This window comes from Parasteatoda tepidariorum, chromosome 4 (genome assembly GCF_982258835.1).
Source record: "Parasteatoda tepidariorum strain Cologne lab strain chromosome 4, Ptep-v5.0, whole genome shotgun sequence".
In the NCBI taxonomy this organism is placed as follows: domain Eukaryota; kingdom Metazoa; phylum Arthropoda; class Arachnida; order Araneae; family Theridiidae; genus Parasteatoda; species Parasteatoda tepidariorum.
This window is the reverse complement of record NC_141758.1, coordinates 100404067-100420832: the sequence shown is the minus strand read 5'-3', so window position 1 is coordinate 100420832 and position 16766 is coordinate 100404067. Positions and strand designations below refer to the sequence as shown.

Genomic DNA, 16766 nt, shown 5'->3' with positions numbered 1-16766 from the left:
ATATAAGTGAATAACCTTCCCTCATTCACTGCATGAGAAATAAAATGTACTGTTGTAAGTAAACAATGTATGTAAAATGTGTGTGTTGTAAGTGAAAAATAATAATTAAATAAATACAGAGATAGCATGCGTGATAGATGTTTACATTGGACAATACCAAAACAGCTTTTTGAAGCTGATAACATTTACATACATTTGACCATGAAATATTTTTAGACCCAAATTGTTTTTCTTTTAGAACGTTACTTGATTCCTTCTTTCATTAAGATCTTAAATTTAGTTCAAATCAATTCAGCTGAGCCGTGATGACTCAGAGGATAGAGCGTTCGCCTTTCAATGAGATGAGCCAGGTTCGAATCTCAGCGATAGCTGGTCAGTACGAATTCCACATCCGGCTTACACCGATTACAGTGCTGATGTAAAATATCCTCAGTGGTAGACGGGTTATGGGTTAGAGTCCCCTTGCCAACCATAGGAGGTATTCGTGGTTTTCCGCTCCATTAAACGCAAATGAGGGTTATTCCATCAAAAAGTTCTCCACGAAGGCGAATTTCTCGCAATACTTGATCAAAAACGTGTTAAAAATTACAAGGTTAAGGAGTTGAACATTAGTATTCGTAAACCCCAAAAATTGGATTGACTGTTCAACGACCGTTACAAAATAAAATAAAATAAATCAGTTCAATTAGTTTAATTTTGTTCTTTTCCATAGGATATAAAGAATGCGTTGATTGAGAAGGAGAAATGTAACGTCTTTATAGTAGACTGGTCGGGATTGGATGGAAAATGGTATGGTACAGCCATGGACAACATGCGTAGAGTGGGTGAAGAGGTCGGCGTATTTATAAAAAGGCTAAAGGTAAGTCATATTTCTTAAAAAAAAAAAGAAAACTTCTAGTCCCAACGAAAAAAATCTGAAGATTTTTTAAAAAATTAGTTCTAAGAAAAACTTGAAGGCATTTTGATTCAATTTCTAAATGTGTTTATTGTCTACAGACTTTTAACCCTCTGACTTTTCTCAACCATTAAAGCTTTTCAACTGTCTAAGTCCCATTTCTTCTCTTTCCACCAAAGCTTTTTGTACCATTTCAGCCTTATGTCGATTCTCAGTCTCCAAAGATTTTTTTAACGTTTCGGTCGTATATCTTAATCTCAGCCATGAAAGCTCTTTTACCGTTTCCATCACATGTCCTCTCAGCCACAAAAGCATTTTTACTGTTCCAGTCGTATGTCTATTCTCAGCCACGAAAGCTCTTTTACCGTGCTAATTGTATGTCCTCTCAACCACCAAAACTTTTCTACTATTCCAGAAGCTTGTATACTCTCAGCTATGAAAGCTCTTTTACAGTTCCAATCGCATATCTTTTCAACCACCAAACCTCTTTTACCGTTCCAGTCGTATATCTAATCTCATCCACCAAAGCTCTTTTACCGTTCCACTGGTATGTCTATTCTCATCCACCAACTAAAGCTTTTATACTGTCCCAGTCGTATGTCTAATCTCATCCACCAAAGCTCTTTTACCGTTCCACTGGTATGTCTATTCTCATCCACCAACTAAAGCTTTTATACTGTTCCAGTCGTATGTCTAATCTCATCCACCAAAGCTCTTTTACCGTTCCAATGATATGTTTATTCTCCGTCACCAAAGCTCTTTTGCCGTTCCATTCATATGTCTATTTTCACCCACCAAAGCTCTTCTACCGTTCCAATCGTATATACTCTCAACCACTAAAGCTTATATTCTGTTCCAGTCGTATGTCTGTTCTCATCTACCAAAGCTCTTTTACTGTTCCAGTCGTATGTCTGTTCTCATCTACTAAAGCTCTTTTACCGTTCCAGTCGTATGTCTGTTCTCATCTACCAAAGCTCTTTTACCGTTCCAGTCGTATGTCTAATCTAATACAACTTCAAAAGAGTGTAAGAAGAGTGAAGTAGAATTTTAAAACCAATTCCGTCAATGTTTTTAACTTTAATTTTAAAGCGTAACTTCTCATTCCCAAATACTTTGATTTTCAGGGCTTGATTTCTGGCTTCGATCCAAAAAAGGTACACATAGTCGGACACAGTTTAGGTGCCCATGCCTCAGGTTATGCTGGAAAATGGGTCAAAGATCAAGGATTCAAAGTTGGGCGAATAACAGGTATTCTTTAACTGATACTTGCTAGTAGTTTAACTGTGACTTATGTTAAAAGCTCCTTTTGATACGCTTTATGCTCAGATTGTTCGTAATACATTCCTATTAATGTAGATTACGAATGATTTCGTAATAAGTCATCACGTGATTAATGATCATTACTTCGTGATTCATGTTTTACGCGATTTATCAATCACAAACTATCACTAGTTGTTGTTGTTGCTGTAGTTCATTTACGCAGCACTAGAACTGCACAATGGGCTATTGGCGATGGTCTGGGAAACATCCCTGAGGATGATCCGAAGACATGCCATCACAATTTAGATCCTCTGCAGAGGGGATGGCACTCCTGCTTCGGTAGCCCGACGACCTGCACTCGAAATCGAGCACTTTACGGTAGAACAGTTTAACGAGGACCAAAACCGAACACCCTAGGTCCCTACGCAGATCCAAGTGGTCACCCGCACACTGACAGCAACCAGTGATTTCTGACTTCGGTGATCTGCTGCAAGCCGTGTCTTAACGATCAGTCCACTGCGGGACCAAACTATCAGTAATAGTACAGATCACGGTGACTTTATATATCGATTAACCATTGATTGAATTTATGGTATAGATTCAACATCGGCCAGTCTCGTGATGTAGGTTAGATTTATGGTGCAGGTAAAGGGTAACCATAAGGTTACCTTTTACCTACATCGATATATTTATCTATATAGATGTATGAAATCGGTAACCATGTTATCATATAGTTAAGAGTCGGGTATTCAGGATTATACTATTCTGCGTGTAATTAATTATACATTAATCTATGTAATCAGGGATCAATTTAGGGGAAATTGTGATCCGTTAACGGATCCTTCCCAAAATATTTTATCTTAAAATCTCACTCTTATCAAAATTCTTCTTTTGCAAAACGCGGCTGATGAAGACTTTAATAACTTTAACTACAACTCCTTGAAACATGGTTTTTGCTTTTTTCCCAGTATCATGGGTCTGGACGAAAGAATGCGAAACTTCTATAGGGTAAACCAACCAGTGAAGGAACACGACCCAGTGAAGGAACATTTCATATATATTGATTAAAAATAAGAATTTGAAAGTTTTTCTTTAGATTGATTGGTAACAATAGCTTACTGCCAAACAATAGGAGGTCATCTAGCAATGTTTTGGATTACCTGCTCAAATATACTTCTCTGGAAAAATTTTTGAATTTGTTATTATCTGTGCAACACCTTGTTTCGTTGAAAAAATTATAAGGTGAGTATTTGTAATTATATGTTTGAAGTGGAATTAATTGCATGTAATAGTCTTATTTTTCTCACTGTGAAAAAGAGAATTCAAAATATAGTTATTGAAGTTACGTTTTATTTTTTTTAAAGCACCAAAGCATAATCAAGTACTGAGATAAGGGGGTGTTTATTCACTGGATCACCAAACGATGAAAAACCAGTGAAGGAACAAGTGTTCCTTTACTGGTTTTTTTTCCCAATTAATGAAAATAAAATGAATTTTTGAATTTTCTTGTACTTTTGGTCATATTATACATCAAAATTCTGTTTAAAAGACAAAAAACAACTTTTAACCAGTGAAGGAACAGGCATGTTCCTTCACTGGATCACCAAACGATGAAAAACCAGTGAAGGAACAAGTGTTTCTTTACTAAGTTCTTTACCCAGTTAATGAAAATAAAATAAATTTTTTAATTTTCCTGTACTTTTAGTCATATTATACATTAAAATTCTGTTTCAAAGACAAAAAACAACTTCTAACCAGTGAAGAAACAGGCATGTTCCTTCACTGGGAATACTTCCAGTGAATGAACAGTAATGTGTGAAATATGATTTTACATGACTCTAGGATAAGTACTTCTGCTAGATAGAGGACAACCGAAATTTTGTTAAAAATTGCATGAATAATTCCTGAAATAATTTCAGTTCAAAATGTTAATTTAATCGTTTAATTTAGGAAAAAATTATAATTTATATTTATTAATGGGGTGTGTAGTTACGTCAAATGTTAGGCAACTTAATGAACTATGTTTACAAATCGAAAACTAATTAAATATAATCCTAAAAATTTGAATAGAACATTTTTTCGCTGGCTTTTGCACCAAGAACTGATAATAAGTGATCATTATAGGATAGCAACGTGATTATATAATTTATAAAAACTACTTTACTATGTTAGATTTTAGAAGCAAGCTCCTCAACAAAAAACAGAGTCAAACAGAAACGATACTCAATTTCTTCAGAAGCTTGAGAGGGAAATCCCTCAAGATATGTTGCAAATTTTTAACGCAGCATTGACTGAAGAGTCTAATATCGAAAATGTCCAGGAGCCTGTACTTTTTTCAATATGGAAGAAGTACGTATTAAAAGAAGACCACTTGGTTAAGTCAAACTTAGGAACTGAAGCTAGTATTGATAATGAATGCATCTTAGATATCGAATTTGAAATGAGTCCTCATGCTGATCCTCTCTTAGTTGAAAAAAGAAATGATTCTATAAGTAAACTCAGTACTTCTAAAGATCCTCTAGATACAAGTCAACAAGAGATGGATTTTCCTCAAACTTCAAGACACCTTTCCCCCGTCTATTTTCGAGAAAGGCGTTGTAGAAATGTTGCTGAAAAATCAGATGAAGTTTGGAAGAACCATTTACATTGGTCAAATATTGATGATAAAAAGAAAGGTCAAATAAGAAGAAATACGAATAAATTACCTTTTGCTCTAACTTCAGAGAAATGGCAAAAATTTCAAAAGGCTGAAAGATCTAAAAAAAGTTAAAACAAGAGAATATGGAGAAGAAAAAGAAAGAAAAAATACTTAAAAAAAGAAAAAAGCTTCTAGAAATAAGAGGAAAAAGAGTAAACAAAAAGGTAATAAAATGATAATGATAATATACAGCATCGGATGACACAATGATTCAGATTTGACTGTCAAATTATAAGAAAGAATGATTTTTTAAAATTTATTTTGTATTTAACATCACTTTAATTTCTAGTTCATGATTACAGAATGAAGTTAGCATTTTACAAGTACTTGTATGTTATAATTTCATAAATAGTCTTGTTTTTATATATTTGTATGGCTAATGAATTCATAAAGAGCATTAAAATATAACCAAAATTAAGTGTTCCTTTACTGGGCAATTTTGTGTTCCTTCACTGGTAAGAGCTGTTCCTTCACTGGGTCTTCTTACTACTTGTTATTTGAACCTCCAAAACTTTAAAACAATATTATGTAAGTTCTCTACAATTTTTTTACATAATTTGCAATTAGTAACAAATATGTTGATACTGTCATTTAACTAAAATTACGAATTTTGAAATTAATATGATTTTTAAAAAGGCAAGCGAAGCTTAAGTGTTCCTTCACTGGTTAGTTTACCCTACTAACTCTATGTAAACAATCTACCTTTTTTATTTTAGCAGTAAATATTTTGAAAGATTTTAGGTGGCAAAACTATTAACACATTTAAAAAGTTTTTCGAAATGGTGTGCTTCTACTCATGCGAAATTCGGATAAATTATAATGAACTTTGGAAATTAATAACTTCTTTTTAGCTTTAATACCAGCAAATTTTAAAATCATTCTCTAGAATTGCGATATTTACATGTTGTTCTTGTTGTTGCTAATGCGACTGGCTAGTACCAGCAATCCTGCTTGATATCAAGATGATTTTTAAGGCAGATAGTTTTCTTGTTTTTCCAGTGGCGCCGTCTATGGCCAAGAATAGGATTTCAGCCACACACGTCAGCCTATTTTACAGGGAGTACCCATTCATTCCCCCACAGATCGTAATTTTGACTTGAACTAGAGAGCGAATAATCTCCAATTCAGTACCCAGTTATGTGAGCTTGGAGGACCTAGTGACCCCATCAGATGCAGCAGTCACCATTTAATGCACGGGGACTCTTTGGCTGGTGGGATTCAAACTCCCTTTCTCACGAACACAAGCCTGACATCCTAGTAATCAGGCTATATTTGCATAAAAATACTTGTTTAATTATGGTGATATTGAAGAAGAAAAGAAGCTTTCAATTTAATTTGGTAGATGTAAGTTTTGCATGGGTAAAAAGAACACCATTTCTGAAAGTTTCAAGTATGATCTTACAAATCAGTCTAACAGTTTTGTCATGTAAAATATTCTAAAACACTTGCTGCTAAAAGCATAGAGATAGTCTACAAGTGCTACCAAATTTTTGTCTAATACATATTGAAAAATTCCTTTAATGAAACTTAATTAACTTGTTTCAGTTATTTTTAAGTATACATTAAAACACGTTGGATTTAATTTTTGAACGTTTTTTTTTGTATATTGCAGACTATTCTTTATTTTGTATTTCTTCGCATTTGATCATGAAACAAAAATAGTACCTTGCAGCAGAAATAGAAACAGATTCAGAACAGAAAGCGAAATTTACAAAAATAAAACCTATTCCGAAAAGTCTAGAATAACCTCTATTGATAGTACCTAAGCTGACAGCGTCTTCAAAAAACTAAAAAAAAGCAAAATTTCAAAAAGAACATTCTTGTACTCACCTCTTTTACTTTCCAATTATGCCGACCGGACTGTATAGTGGTCAGGGAGCTGACCTCATACCAGAAATGTCCTGTATCCCGGACAAGGTTCGAATCCCGGACAAGGCATGAATGTTCCTTCATTCTTCACACTGTCTGTCCTTACTATGGGAGCAGCATTGGCCCACCTAATATGCCCTACTGATACCCGAGTGACAAGCGTCAATCGGGTAGTCAAAGGAAAAAATAAACTTTGCAATTATTTAAAAAAAGTATTTATGTTAGAGACCAAATTAGAAATTATTTTATGTTATTAAATTAGCAAGGTACATCAGTGTTCCTTCAAAAATTCGTTATTTAAAAATCTTACTGTCAGATTTTAGTTTTCCGAGAACGCTGATCAGCTTACATTATATTAAATGAGATTAATTGTGTGTAGTGCATTAATTGAGTACAATGTGTTGCAAAAGAAATTATTTAATAGTTGGTCAATCTCATAACTGCGCCAATCACTGGTCTTGTGGTTCCTGTACTAGGCTACGGGGAAAGTGGTTTATGGGTTCGAATCCCACCGTAAGCATGAATGTAACTTTCTCTCTCTGTGTGTTCTATGTCCTTTATTATGTGAGATTGTGTAAATGGAACCCGTTCTATAAACGAGTTTGTGGTTGTATGAAGTGGGCGACGCTACTCCGCTGCTGTGGCTTAGCCACAATTGCCCTCTGGGTAACGATAAGAGAGCAATTCTGTCATTTCTGAGGCCAATGGGAAGCAGACCCAGTGGGAATAGACGGCCAATGGGAAATAGACCCAGTGGGAATAGACGACCAATGGGAAGCAGACCCAGTGGGAATAGACGGCCAATGGGAAATAGACCCAGTGGGAATAGATGACCAATGGGAAGCAGACCCAGTGGGAATAGACGGCCAATGGGAAATAGACCCAGTGGGAATAGACGACCAATGGGAAATAGACCCAGTGGGAATAGAACGGCCAATGGGAATGGAACGGAGGCCAATGGGAAATAGACCCAGTGAGAATAGACGGCCAATGGGAATAGAACGGAGGCCAATTGGAAGCAGACCCAGTGGGAATAGAACTGACAATGGGAATAGAACGGAGGCCAATGGGGAATAGACCCAGTGGGAATAGAACGGCCAATGGGAATGGAACGGAGGCCAATGGGAAATAGACCCAGTGAGAATAGACGGCCAATGGGAATAGAACGGAGGCCAATTGGAAGCAGACCCAGTGGGAATAGAACTGACAATGGGAATAGAACGGAGGCCAATGGGGAATAGACCCAGTGGGAATAGAACGGCCAATGGGAATGGAACGGAGGCCAATGGGGAATAGACCCAGTGGGAATAGAACGGCCAATGGGAAAAGAACGGAGGCTAATGGGAAATAGACCCAGTGGGAATAGAGCGGCTAATGGGAATAGGACGGAGGCGAATGGGAAACAGACCCAGTGTGAATAGACGGCCAATGGAAATAGAACGGAGGCCAATGGAAAATAGATCCAGTGAGAATAAAACAGCCAATGGAAATAGAATGGAGGCCAATGGGAAATAGACCCAGTGGGAATAGAACGACCAATGGGAAATCGACCCAAGTGCCAGCCATTAAAAATAAAAAAATAAATCTCAAAACAGTGATCACACTCATCACAAATTTCAATGACATATATTTTAGGTTTGGATCCAGCTGGTCCAGATTTCAATGAACTGACCGCATGCCAGAGATTGGATCGAAGTGATGCCGACTTCGTAGATGTCATCCACACCAATTGGGCTGGAAAATTTTGGGGATCTGTGTCAGGTAATCACATCTACATTATATATATCAATATATACATACTAATACAAATCCTAAAAATGACAGAAGTTTTGAAAAATCAATGAAAGAAAAGAAGGTGGACATGAAAATGTACAACGAGCAAAATAAAAAAGAGAACACTCTGAGAAATGATCGAACTTTCACGTAGTAGGAGTCAATCTTAATGGATCACGGGGGTGACCTCAAATATGAAAATTAATTAGTACAGGAGATATTTTAAGTTACGAAATCAGACACAAAAACTTACTTTTTCTGAATAAACAAACCCTTTTTTCGATGGATTCAGATCTCTAATTCTCAAAATATAGGGGGTAGCCGCAATCTGGGATAGGTAGTCACAGTAGTTTGGTCAGGAGGGCTGCCTAAACTTTGGAGTCCTTAATATTAATTTTATTCTTCGCTACACCTAGAGAACTTTTAATGTGAATTGAAAAATTTTTACATCCAATCATAACATTTATTTATCCTAAGATAATTCCATTAAAAAAACAACTTTCGATACATATTTATTAATAGGAGGCTCCGCCCCCTGCTCGCTAGCGCTCGCCAACCCCCGAGAATTGCTACGCAATCCTATGTGGCTCACGCCGTGAACCATGGCTCGCTGCGCTCGCTCGCCAATGAACACAATGTTCTAGCACAAAGACATAATATATTATCATCAAAGACATAGTATTTTATCATCAAAAACATAGTATTGTACTTATGTAGAAGAATTCTATCAATGTTCTTATTGGCTTTTAAAAAAAGTATATTAGCTATTTAGATTGTACATGGTGAAAAAATCAAAACATTAGCTAAATAAGAAACATATTAGCAAAATAAATTATCAAATATTCCTTCACTAATATTCTGCATTTTAAAGCGTGAAAATTCAATGCATAAATAAACGCGAAATATAAAAAAAAATCAATGCATTCAATACAAACACTTAAACGTTTTTTAGACGTTTAGGTAGCTCCCAGTAGAAAAATATCAATTCAACAGCGGCCTCTTAAAGCATTCTCACTTCAACTAACTAATTAATTCCTAATTGAGTTTAAATTAAATATTGTCATGTTTTTAGTGCATGAATCTGAATTGAACAACCTGATAATGCTCACTCTGGTTATTGTTATCTGGTTGCTGACTACGTGCTCTTGCACGCCGAATCCAATCAATTAAAAATGAAAACTGTTGCCAGCGCGAGAAAAGAAATATCATCGGTTTTATTGATACATACATACATACATACGTACGTACGTATTAGCGTTTTATATAATAAGAAGATTTTCAATTTTGTATTTAATAATTGTCAAAAAAAATTTGAATTGTAAGGTATAAAATTTTTGACATCATTTTAAAGAAAGTAATTTAACATGGCAAAATATTAAAGTATTCATCGAAATAGAAATGAGATAAGAGAAATGATGATGGGTAAATTACTTTGCAACGCGAAGCGCTACCGCATCTTAACACTTCAGAAGGCTCATACTTCAGCCAAAGAATCCATTATCTGAGTAAGAGAATTAGCAAAAAATATAGCTTTTCCTTTATTCTTTTCCTCACCGCATTAACCTCTCTTGAAGAAAAATCATTCTTTTAAATTGTAGTTTCTGATTTGATTTCAAAAATCAACAGCAACTTAAATTCGCAGTTTTTTCTTCTCTCTCTTTCAGGTTTTGGACTTGAGCAACAAGTGGGCCATTTCGACTTTTATCCGAACGGTGGCGAGGATCAACCAGGATGTAAAACTGCAGGGCAAGCAGAAATAGATATTGCACTTGATCTCTATTCATATCTCGTTCCTACAGAGTGGATTAAGAAAATTATTGCAGGAGGATTTGATGACAGTAAGGAAATTTACTTACACTCTTTCATTGGAATTTACTTACACTCTTACATGAAATTTACTTACACTCTTACATGAAATTTAATTACACTCTTTCATGAAATTAATTACACTCTTACATGAAATTTACTTACACTCTTTCATGAAATGTACTTACACTCTTTCATGAAATGTACTTACACTCTTTCATGAAATTTACTTACACTCTTTCATGAAATTTACCTACACTCTTTCATGAAATGTACTTGCACTCTTTCATGAAATGTACTTACACTCTTTCATGAAATTTACTTACACTCTTTCATAAAATTCACATGAAGTCTTTCATGAAATTTACTTACACTTTTTCATGAAATTTACTTACACTCTTTCATGAAATTTACTTACACTCTTTGCTAATTTTGCTAACGTCATACTAGAGCTGCACTAATTTGTAATTACAGATGATTCCGAATTCTTTTGATGGCCCGAAGAGAAGATTAAAAAACAACAAACGTGCAGTCAACCGTTTATTGCCCACCGCCCCCCATAGAAGTCGGCTGACATTTATATCCCCTTTTTTCTTTTCGATTGAAAGAAAAACATACATCGCTGCAAGCGAGCATCAATAAATTTGAATGCATGCCAAATTATACCTGATTTTAATTTAAATGTAAATAATGAATCAAATTTTATCCAGTTATTGAAGAAAATTTTAAAAAAAAGTGTGTATCACTTAAAAAAAATTTTTTGAAAAAAATTAATAGGCGATATTTGATTAATAGGTGATATAGGGGATATTTGAAGCGAAATAATTTAAACAAGTTTCAGTTTAAAAGCATGTTTTTCAAATGAATTTTTTTTAAATGTAATCTGGAAAAATCTTAAGCATTAACAACTAAAATGTGAGAAAAAAGCTGAAAGATTGAAAAATCAGTTGTTCATTTTTACTTCCTCAATGACTGCTTTGTACTTGGTGGATTTCAGTTATAGCTTGAATATCAGGCTTTATGTTCTTCAGATTTAAGAGTAGGTCTCTTTTGAAGCAAATGTCCAACCTACTTCTTTGTTTTGTGTAAGAAGATGGACAACTAAACTAAATCTTTTTTTTTACTAAATATGTTGACGGACCCAGATGAGTAGCTCAGCTTTAACCCAGTCACCCCCCCCCCCCAGACGGGGCATTCAGGTAATACTATTGAAGGATCAGTTTAGATCCCCAATTCTCTTTTCAAAAATTCTTTTAAAAATCTTTTCAATTCCTTTGTTTATTTTCTTTTAGTTCCAGTTTCTTTTAATGGTATCAAAGTTGAAATTATTAAGGGAAAATATAATTCTTAAATCATCATAAACTGGGAAGACAGTAAATATGTGTTCGATATATACATAACTCTTGCAAACTTTGCAGCTCAGGTCTTTACAGAACAATTTCGCTCCATGGTTAGTTAGAAATTGATTGACATAGAAGTAGGAGTATAGTTTTAAATTACTGACTATTGAGATAAATAAGTAAATGTGTCGGCCCTTTGTATTACTTTTATCCCATCTTTGCTGCCATCTTATCAGGAAAAGTTCACGAATGTTCACCTGTTAGAGGTTTTGCGTCTGACTAGACTATCAGCCTCACTAATCCTGTCTCAAGGGGTCAGAATCCACTCCAATATAATCTTAGAGCAGGAAAAGTTCACGACTGTTTGCCTGTTAGAGGTTTTGCGTCTGATTGGACTAACAGACTCTCTTAACTTTTAATTTAAAAATATCCAAAAAGGAGAAAATGAATTTACCATGGAACAGTTCTTCCGCGGGATAGTGTTCTCTTAAGAATGAATCTGAAACCTCTGCTCATCAGTGTAAATGACATTAACAACTAAGCTAAAAGCCTTTATATTATGAGATAGTTGATTTTGAACATTCATTACTTTATACGGCGGTAAAAAATTCTCCGTATAAAGTAATTTCCAATGATAAAGGAAGTAATAACTGTTCTTTTAAAGCTAAGGCAAAACTTATGGACCTGTCCTGTAGCCATAGTCGAGCATATGAGTACTTCTATTGGAGTATCAAGGACAAAGACAACGGCTGTCGTTTCTCCGCAGACGAATGTGCATCGTGGGAAAAGTACAACAAAGGGGAATGTGCAACACCCGCTGAAAAACTCCCGAAAATACAGATGGGCTATTACTCCTACAAATACAAGCAACACATACAGCAACAGCGACAATGGAAGTTCTATTTGCGGTCCACATCATCGGCTCCTTACTGTGAGAAATGAAACTATTTCGCCAAATCATCTCTTTTTACAAACAGATTAAAATGGATATTAATATGCATTGCTAAATACTCTTTTGTATTTTTCGTCGTAATAAAGAGTTTCTCACTAATATTATTTTATCTGTTCAGTTTTTACAAATCATAATTTTTTTGAAAAGTAAAAGTTTGATGCAATGAATATAGCATATTGCAAGAAGTCTTTACTTACGACCAAGTTCGAAGATCAATTTTCACTCTTATCATCTAAACTGATCTTTCAATAGTTTTCCCTGGATGGGGGGCGGGACAGGAGTTAAAGCTGAGCTCCTCAAATTTGAAAAACGTGTTTTTAAACTTTGACTTGGGCAGACACATTTTCCAATTTATCCCAAAAGTCAGTGATCGAAAAATATACTCCAACTTCAATATCAATGAATTTCCAATCTTATCAATCTATTCCCTTAATGCCCGGTATGGAGGGCGAGACAGGAGTTAAAGCCGAGCTCTGGAGCGAAATTGTTCGGTAAAGACCCGAATTGTAAAGTTCGCAAGAGTTATGAAGATATAGAACACATACTTACTGTCTGCCCAGTTTATGATGATTTAAGAATTATATTTTTCCTGAAAAATTTCAACTTTGATGACATTAAAAGAAACTAGAACCAAAAGATTAAGACACTCGCCAATTCTGTCTCAATGATTCAGAATCCACTCTAATGTAATGCATGCACAATTATTGTCTCCCAATAATCATTAAGAGGAAGCTACAACGCAGAGAAAAGTCTCTCTCTCTCTCAGTTTCTCTTTCAAGGAAATTCTCTTTCACCTACAGATGCAATTTAAAGTTAAGAGAAAAGTGACTTTAGTTAAAGTGACTAAAAAAAAACTATGAAGTCTCAAATGAACCATAGTTTCTGAAACATCAAAATGCAAACTAATTATGGGAAGATTTCTCAGGATTGCGCATTGGTAGAGAAATCGTGACATAATTTGTTTGCATTTGAGATTTCATAGTAAACCATGAAGTCTCTCACGCAGAAAAGATTTCAAAATATCAAAATGCAAACTAATTATGAGAGGATTTCTCATGATCACGCATTGGGAGAGAAATCCTGCTATAAATTGTTTGCATTTGAGACTTCTTAGTAAACTATGAAGTCTCTAATGCAGAAAAGATTTCAAAATATCAAAATGCAAACTTGTGGGGAATAGACCAATAGACAGTACCAACCTTCATAAATGAATAGTTACCTCCAGGTTGAATCAAGTTAGCATGTCTTATGTAGTAGTGAATTGATGTTTAATTTTCGTAGTGGTAGTTCCACCACAAACAAATTATGGGAGGATTTCTCAGGATTACGCATTGGGAGAGAAATCCTGCTATAATTTGTTTGCATTTGAGACTTCATAGTAAACCATGAAGTCTCAAATGAAGAAAAGTTTTCTTAAATATCGAAATGCAAACTAATTATGAGAGGATTTCTGAGGATTACGCATTGGAAGAGAAATCCTGCTATAATTTGTTTGCATTTGAGACTTCATAGTAAACTATGAAGTCTCTAATGAAGAAAAGTTTACAAAATATCAAAATGCAAACTAATTATGAGAGGATTTCTCAGGATTACGCATCGGGAGAGAAATCCTGCTATAATTTGTTTGCATTTGAGACTTCATAGTAAACCGTGAAGTCTCTAATGAAGAAAAGTTTACAAAATATCAAAATGCAAACTAATTATGAGAGGATTTCTCAGGATTACGCATCGGAAGAGAAATCCTACTATAATTTGTTTGCATTTGAGACTTTATAGTAAACCATGAAGTCTCTAATGAAGGAAAGTTTTCTTAAATATCAAAATGCAAACTAATTATGAGACGATTTCTCAGGGTTACGCATTAGGAGAGAAATCCTGCTATAATTTGTTTGCATTTGAGACTTCATAGTAAACCATGAAGTCTCAAATGAAGAAAAGTTTTCTTAAATATCAAAATGCAAACTAATTATGAGACGATTTCTCAGGGTTACGCATTACGAGAGAAATCCTGCTATTATTTGTTTGCATTTGAGACTTCATAGTAAACCATGAAGTCTCTAACGAAGAAAAGTTTTCTTAAATATCAAAATGCAAACTAATTATGAGAGGATTTCTGAGGATTACGCATTGGGAGAGAAATCCTGCTATAATTTGTTTGCATTTGAGACTTCATAGTAAACTATTAAGTCTCTAATGAAGAAAAGTTTTCTTAAATATCAAAATGCAAACTAATTATGAGAGGATTTCTCAGGATTACGCATTGGGAGAGAAATCCTACTATAATTTGTTTGCATTTGAGACTTCATAGTAAACCATGAAGTCTCGAATGAAGGAAAGTTTTCTTAAACATCAAAATGCAAACTAATTATGAGAGGATTTCTCAGGATTACGCATTGGGAGAGAAATCCTACTATAATTTGTTTGCATTTGAGACTTCATAGTAAACCATGAAGTCTCTAATGAAGAAAAGTTTTCTTAAATATCAAAATGCAAACTAATTATGAGAGGATTTCTCAGGATTACGCATTGGGAGAGAAATCCTACTATAATTTGTTTGCATTTGAGACTTCATAGTAAACCATGAAGTCTCTAATGAAGAAAAGTTTTCTTAAATATCAAAATGCAAACTAATTATGAGAGGATTTCTGAGGATTACGCATTGGGAGAGAAATCCTGCTATAATTTGTTTGCATTTGAGACTTCATAGTAAACTATTAAGTCTCTAATGAAGAAAAGTTTACAAAATATCAAAATGCAAACTAATTATGAGAGGATTTCTCAGGATTACGCATCGGGAGAGAAATCCTACTATAATTTGTTTGCATTTGAGACTTCATAGTAAGCCATGAAGTCTCTAATGAAGAAAAGTTTTCTTAAATATCAAAATGCAAACTAATTATGAGAGGATTTCTCAGGATTACGCATTGGGAGAGAAATCCTACTATAATTTGTTTGCATTTGAGACTTCATAGTAAACCATGAAGTCTCTAATGAAGGAAAGTTTTCAAAATATCAAAATGCAAACTAATTATGAGAGGATTTCTCAGGATTACGCATTGGGAGAGAAATCCTACTGTAATTTGTTTGTATTTGAGACTTCTTAGTTTATTCTAGATTCACCTGAAACCTCTTTTCTCTAAACTTTAAAATAGACAAGAAGGAGAAACTGAATTTACCATGAAACAGTTCTCCTGTGGTATAGCGTTCTTTAAAGGATGAATTTGAAGTAGCTGCCAATCGCCCATAAATGACGCTAACAGCTGAACCAAAATCTTTCATTTTATGAGATTGTTGGTTTAGAACATTCATTACTTTATAAGGAGGTAAAAAATTCTCCGTATAAAGTAATTTCCTATGATAATGGAAGTAATGACTGTTCTTTTAAAGCTAAAGCAAAACTTATGAGCCTGGCCTGCAGCCACAGTCGAGCACACGAGTACTTCTATTGGAGCATCAAGGACAAAGACAACGGCTGTCGTTTCTCCGCAGACGAATGTTCATCGTGGGAAAAGTACAACAAAGGGGAGTGCGCAACACCATCAGAAAAACTCCCAAAAATGCAGATGGGCTATTACTCCTACAAATACAAACAACACATACAGCAACAGCGCCAATGGAAGTTCTATTTGCGGTCCACATCATCGGCTCCTTACTGTGAGAAATGAAACTATTTCGCCAAATGATCTCTTTTTACAAACAGATTAAAATGGATACTAATATGGATTGCTAAATACAATTCTCTTTTGTATTTTTCGTCGTAATAAAGAGTTTCTCACCAATGTTATTCCATCCGTTCAGTTTGAGTACAGTTTTTAAATACAGAAAAAGTTCGATGTAATGAATATAGCATATTACAAGAAGTCTTTTGTTACGACCAAGTTCCAAGGATTAATTAAGTTATTATGATTAATTATAATATTAATTATATTTATTCAATTAAATATAATTAAATTAATTACATTCATATTGATAGCAAATAAAACAACAATAAGTGTGATAAAGATATAAAAAATTGATTTTAAGCATTCTATGCGCAGTATTTGACACAAGAAGTGAAATTGCCATGCTGCCTATATGGTGGCATTGATCCGTTAAGGGTTAACCTACACAAAGTTTTCCTACACTTGGAACAAAATCAGATTCTGGTTTACGCAGTATACAGGCTACCGACAG

At 34.6% G+C, this 16766-nt stretch overlaps 1 protein-coding gene across 2 annotated transcripts in view; it reads left to right on the top strand.

Annotated features, from left to right (window-relative positions):
• Positions 1-16377, top strand: part of LOC147812083 (pancreatic lipase-related protein 2-like) — a 32856-nt gene extending 16479 nt beyond the window's left edge. Inside the window, exons 3-7 of one of the 2 annotated variants that reach the window (XM_087161824.1) lie at positions 713-859; positions 2020-2143; positions 8358-8483; positions 10160-10333; positions 15981-16377. In XM_087161824.1, the coding sequence (XP_087017950.1) occupies positions 713-859; positions 2020-2143; positions 8358-8483; positions 10160-10333; positions 15981-16258 (849 nt within the window). In that variant the 3' untranslated portion in view covers positions 16259-16377. Of the gene's footprint in view, positions 1-712; positions 860-2019; positions 2144-8357; positions 8484-10159; positions 10334-12305; positions 12693-15980 lie in introns of those variants that run through there. The other variant, XM_087161825.1, reaches the window with a different exon arrangement.
• The last annotated feature ends 389 nt before the right edge of the window (positions 16378-16766 follow it).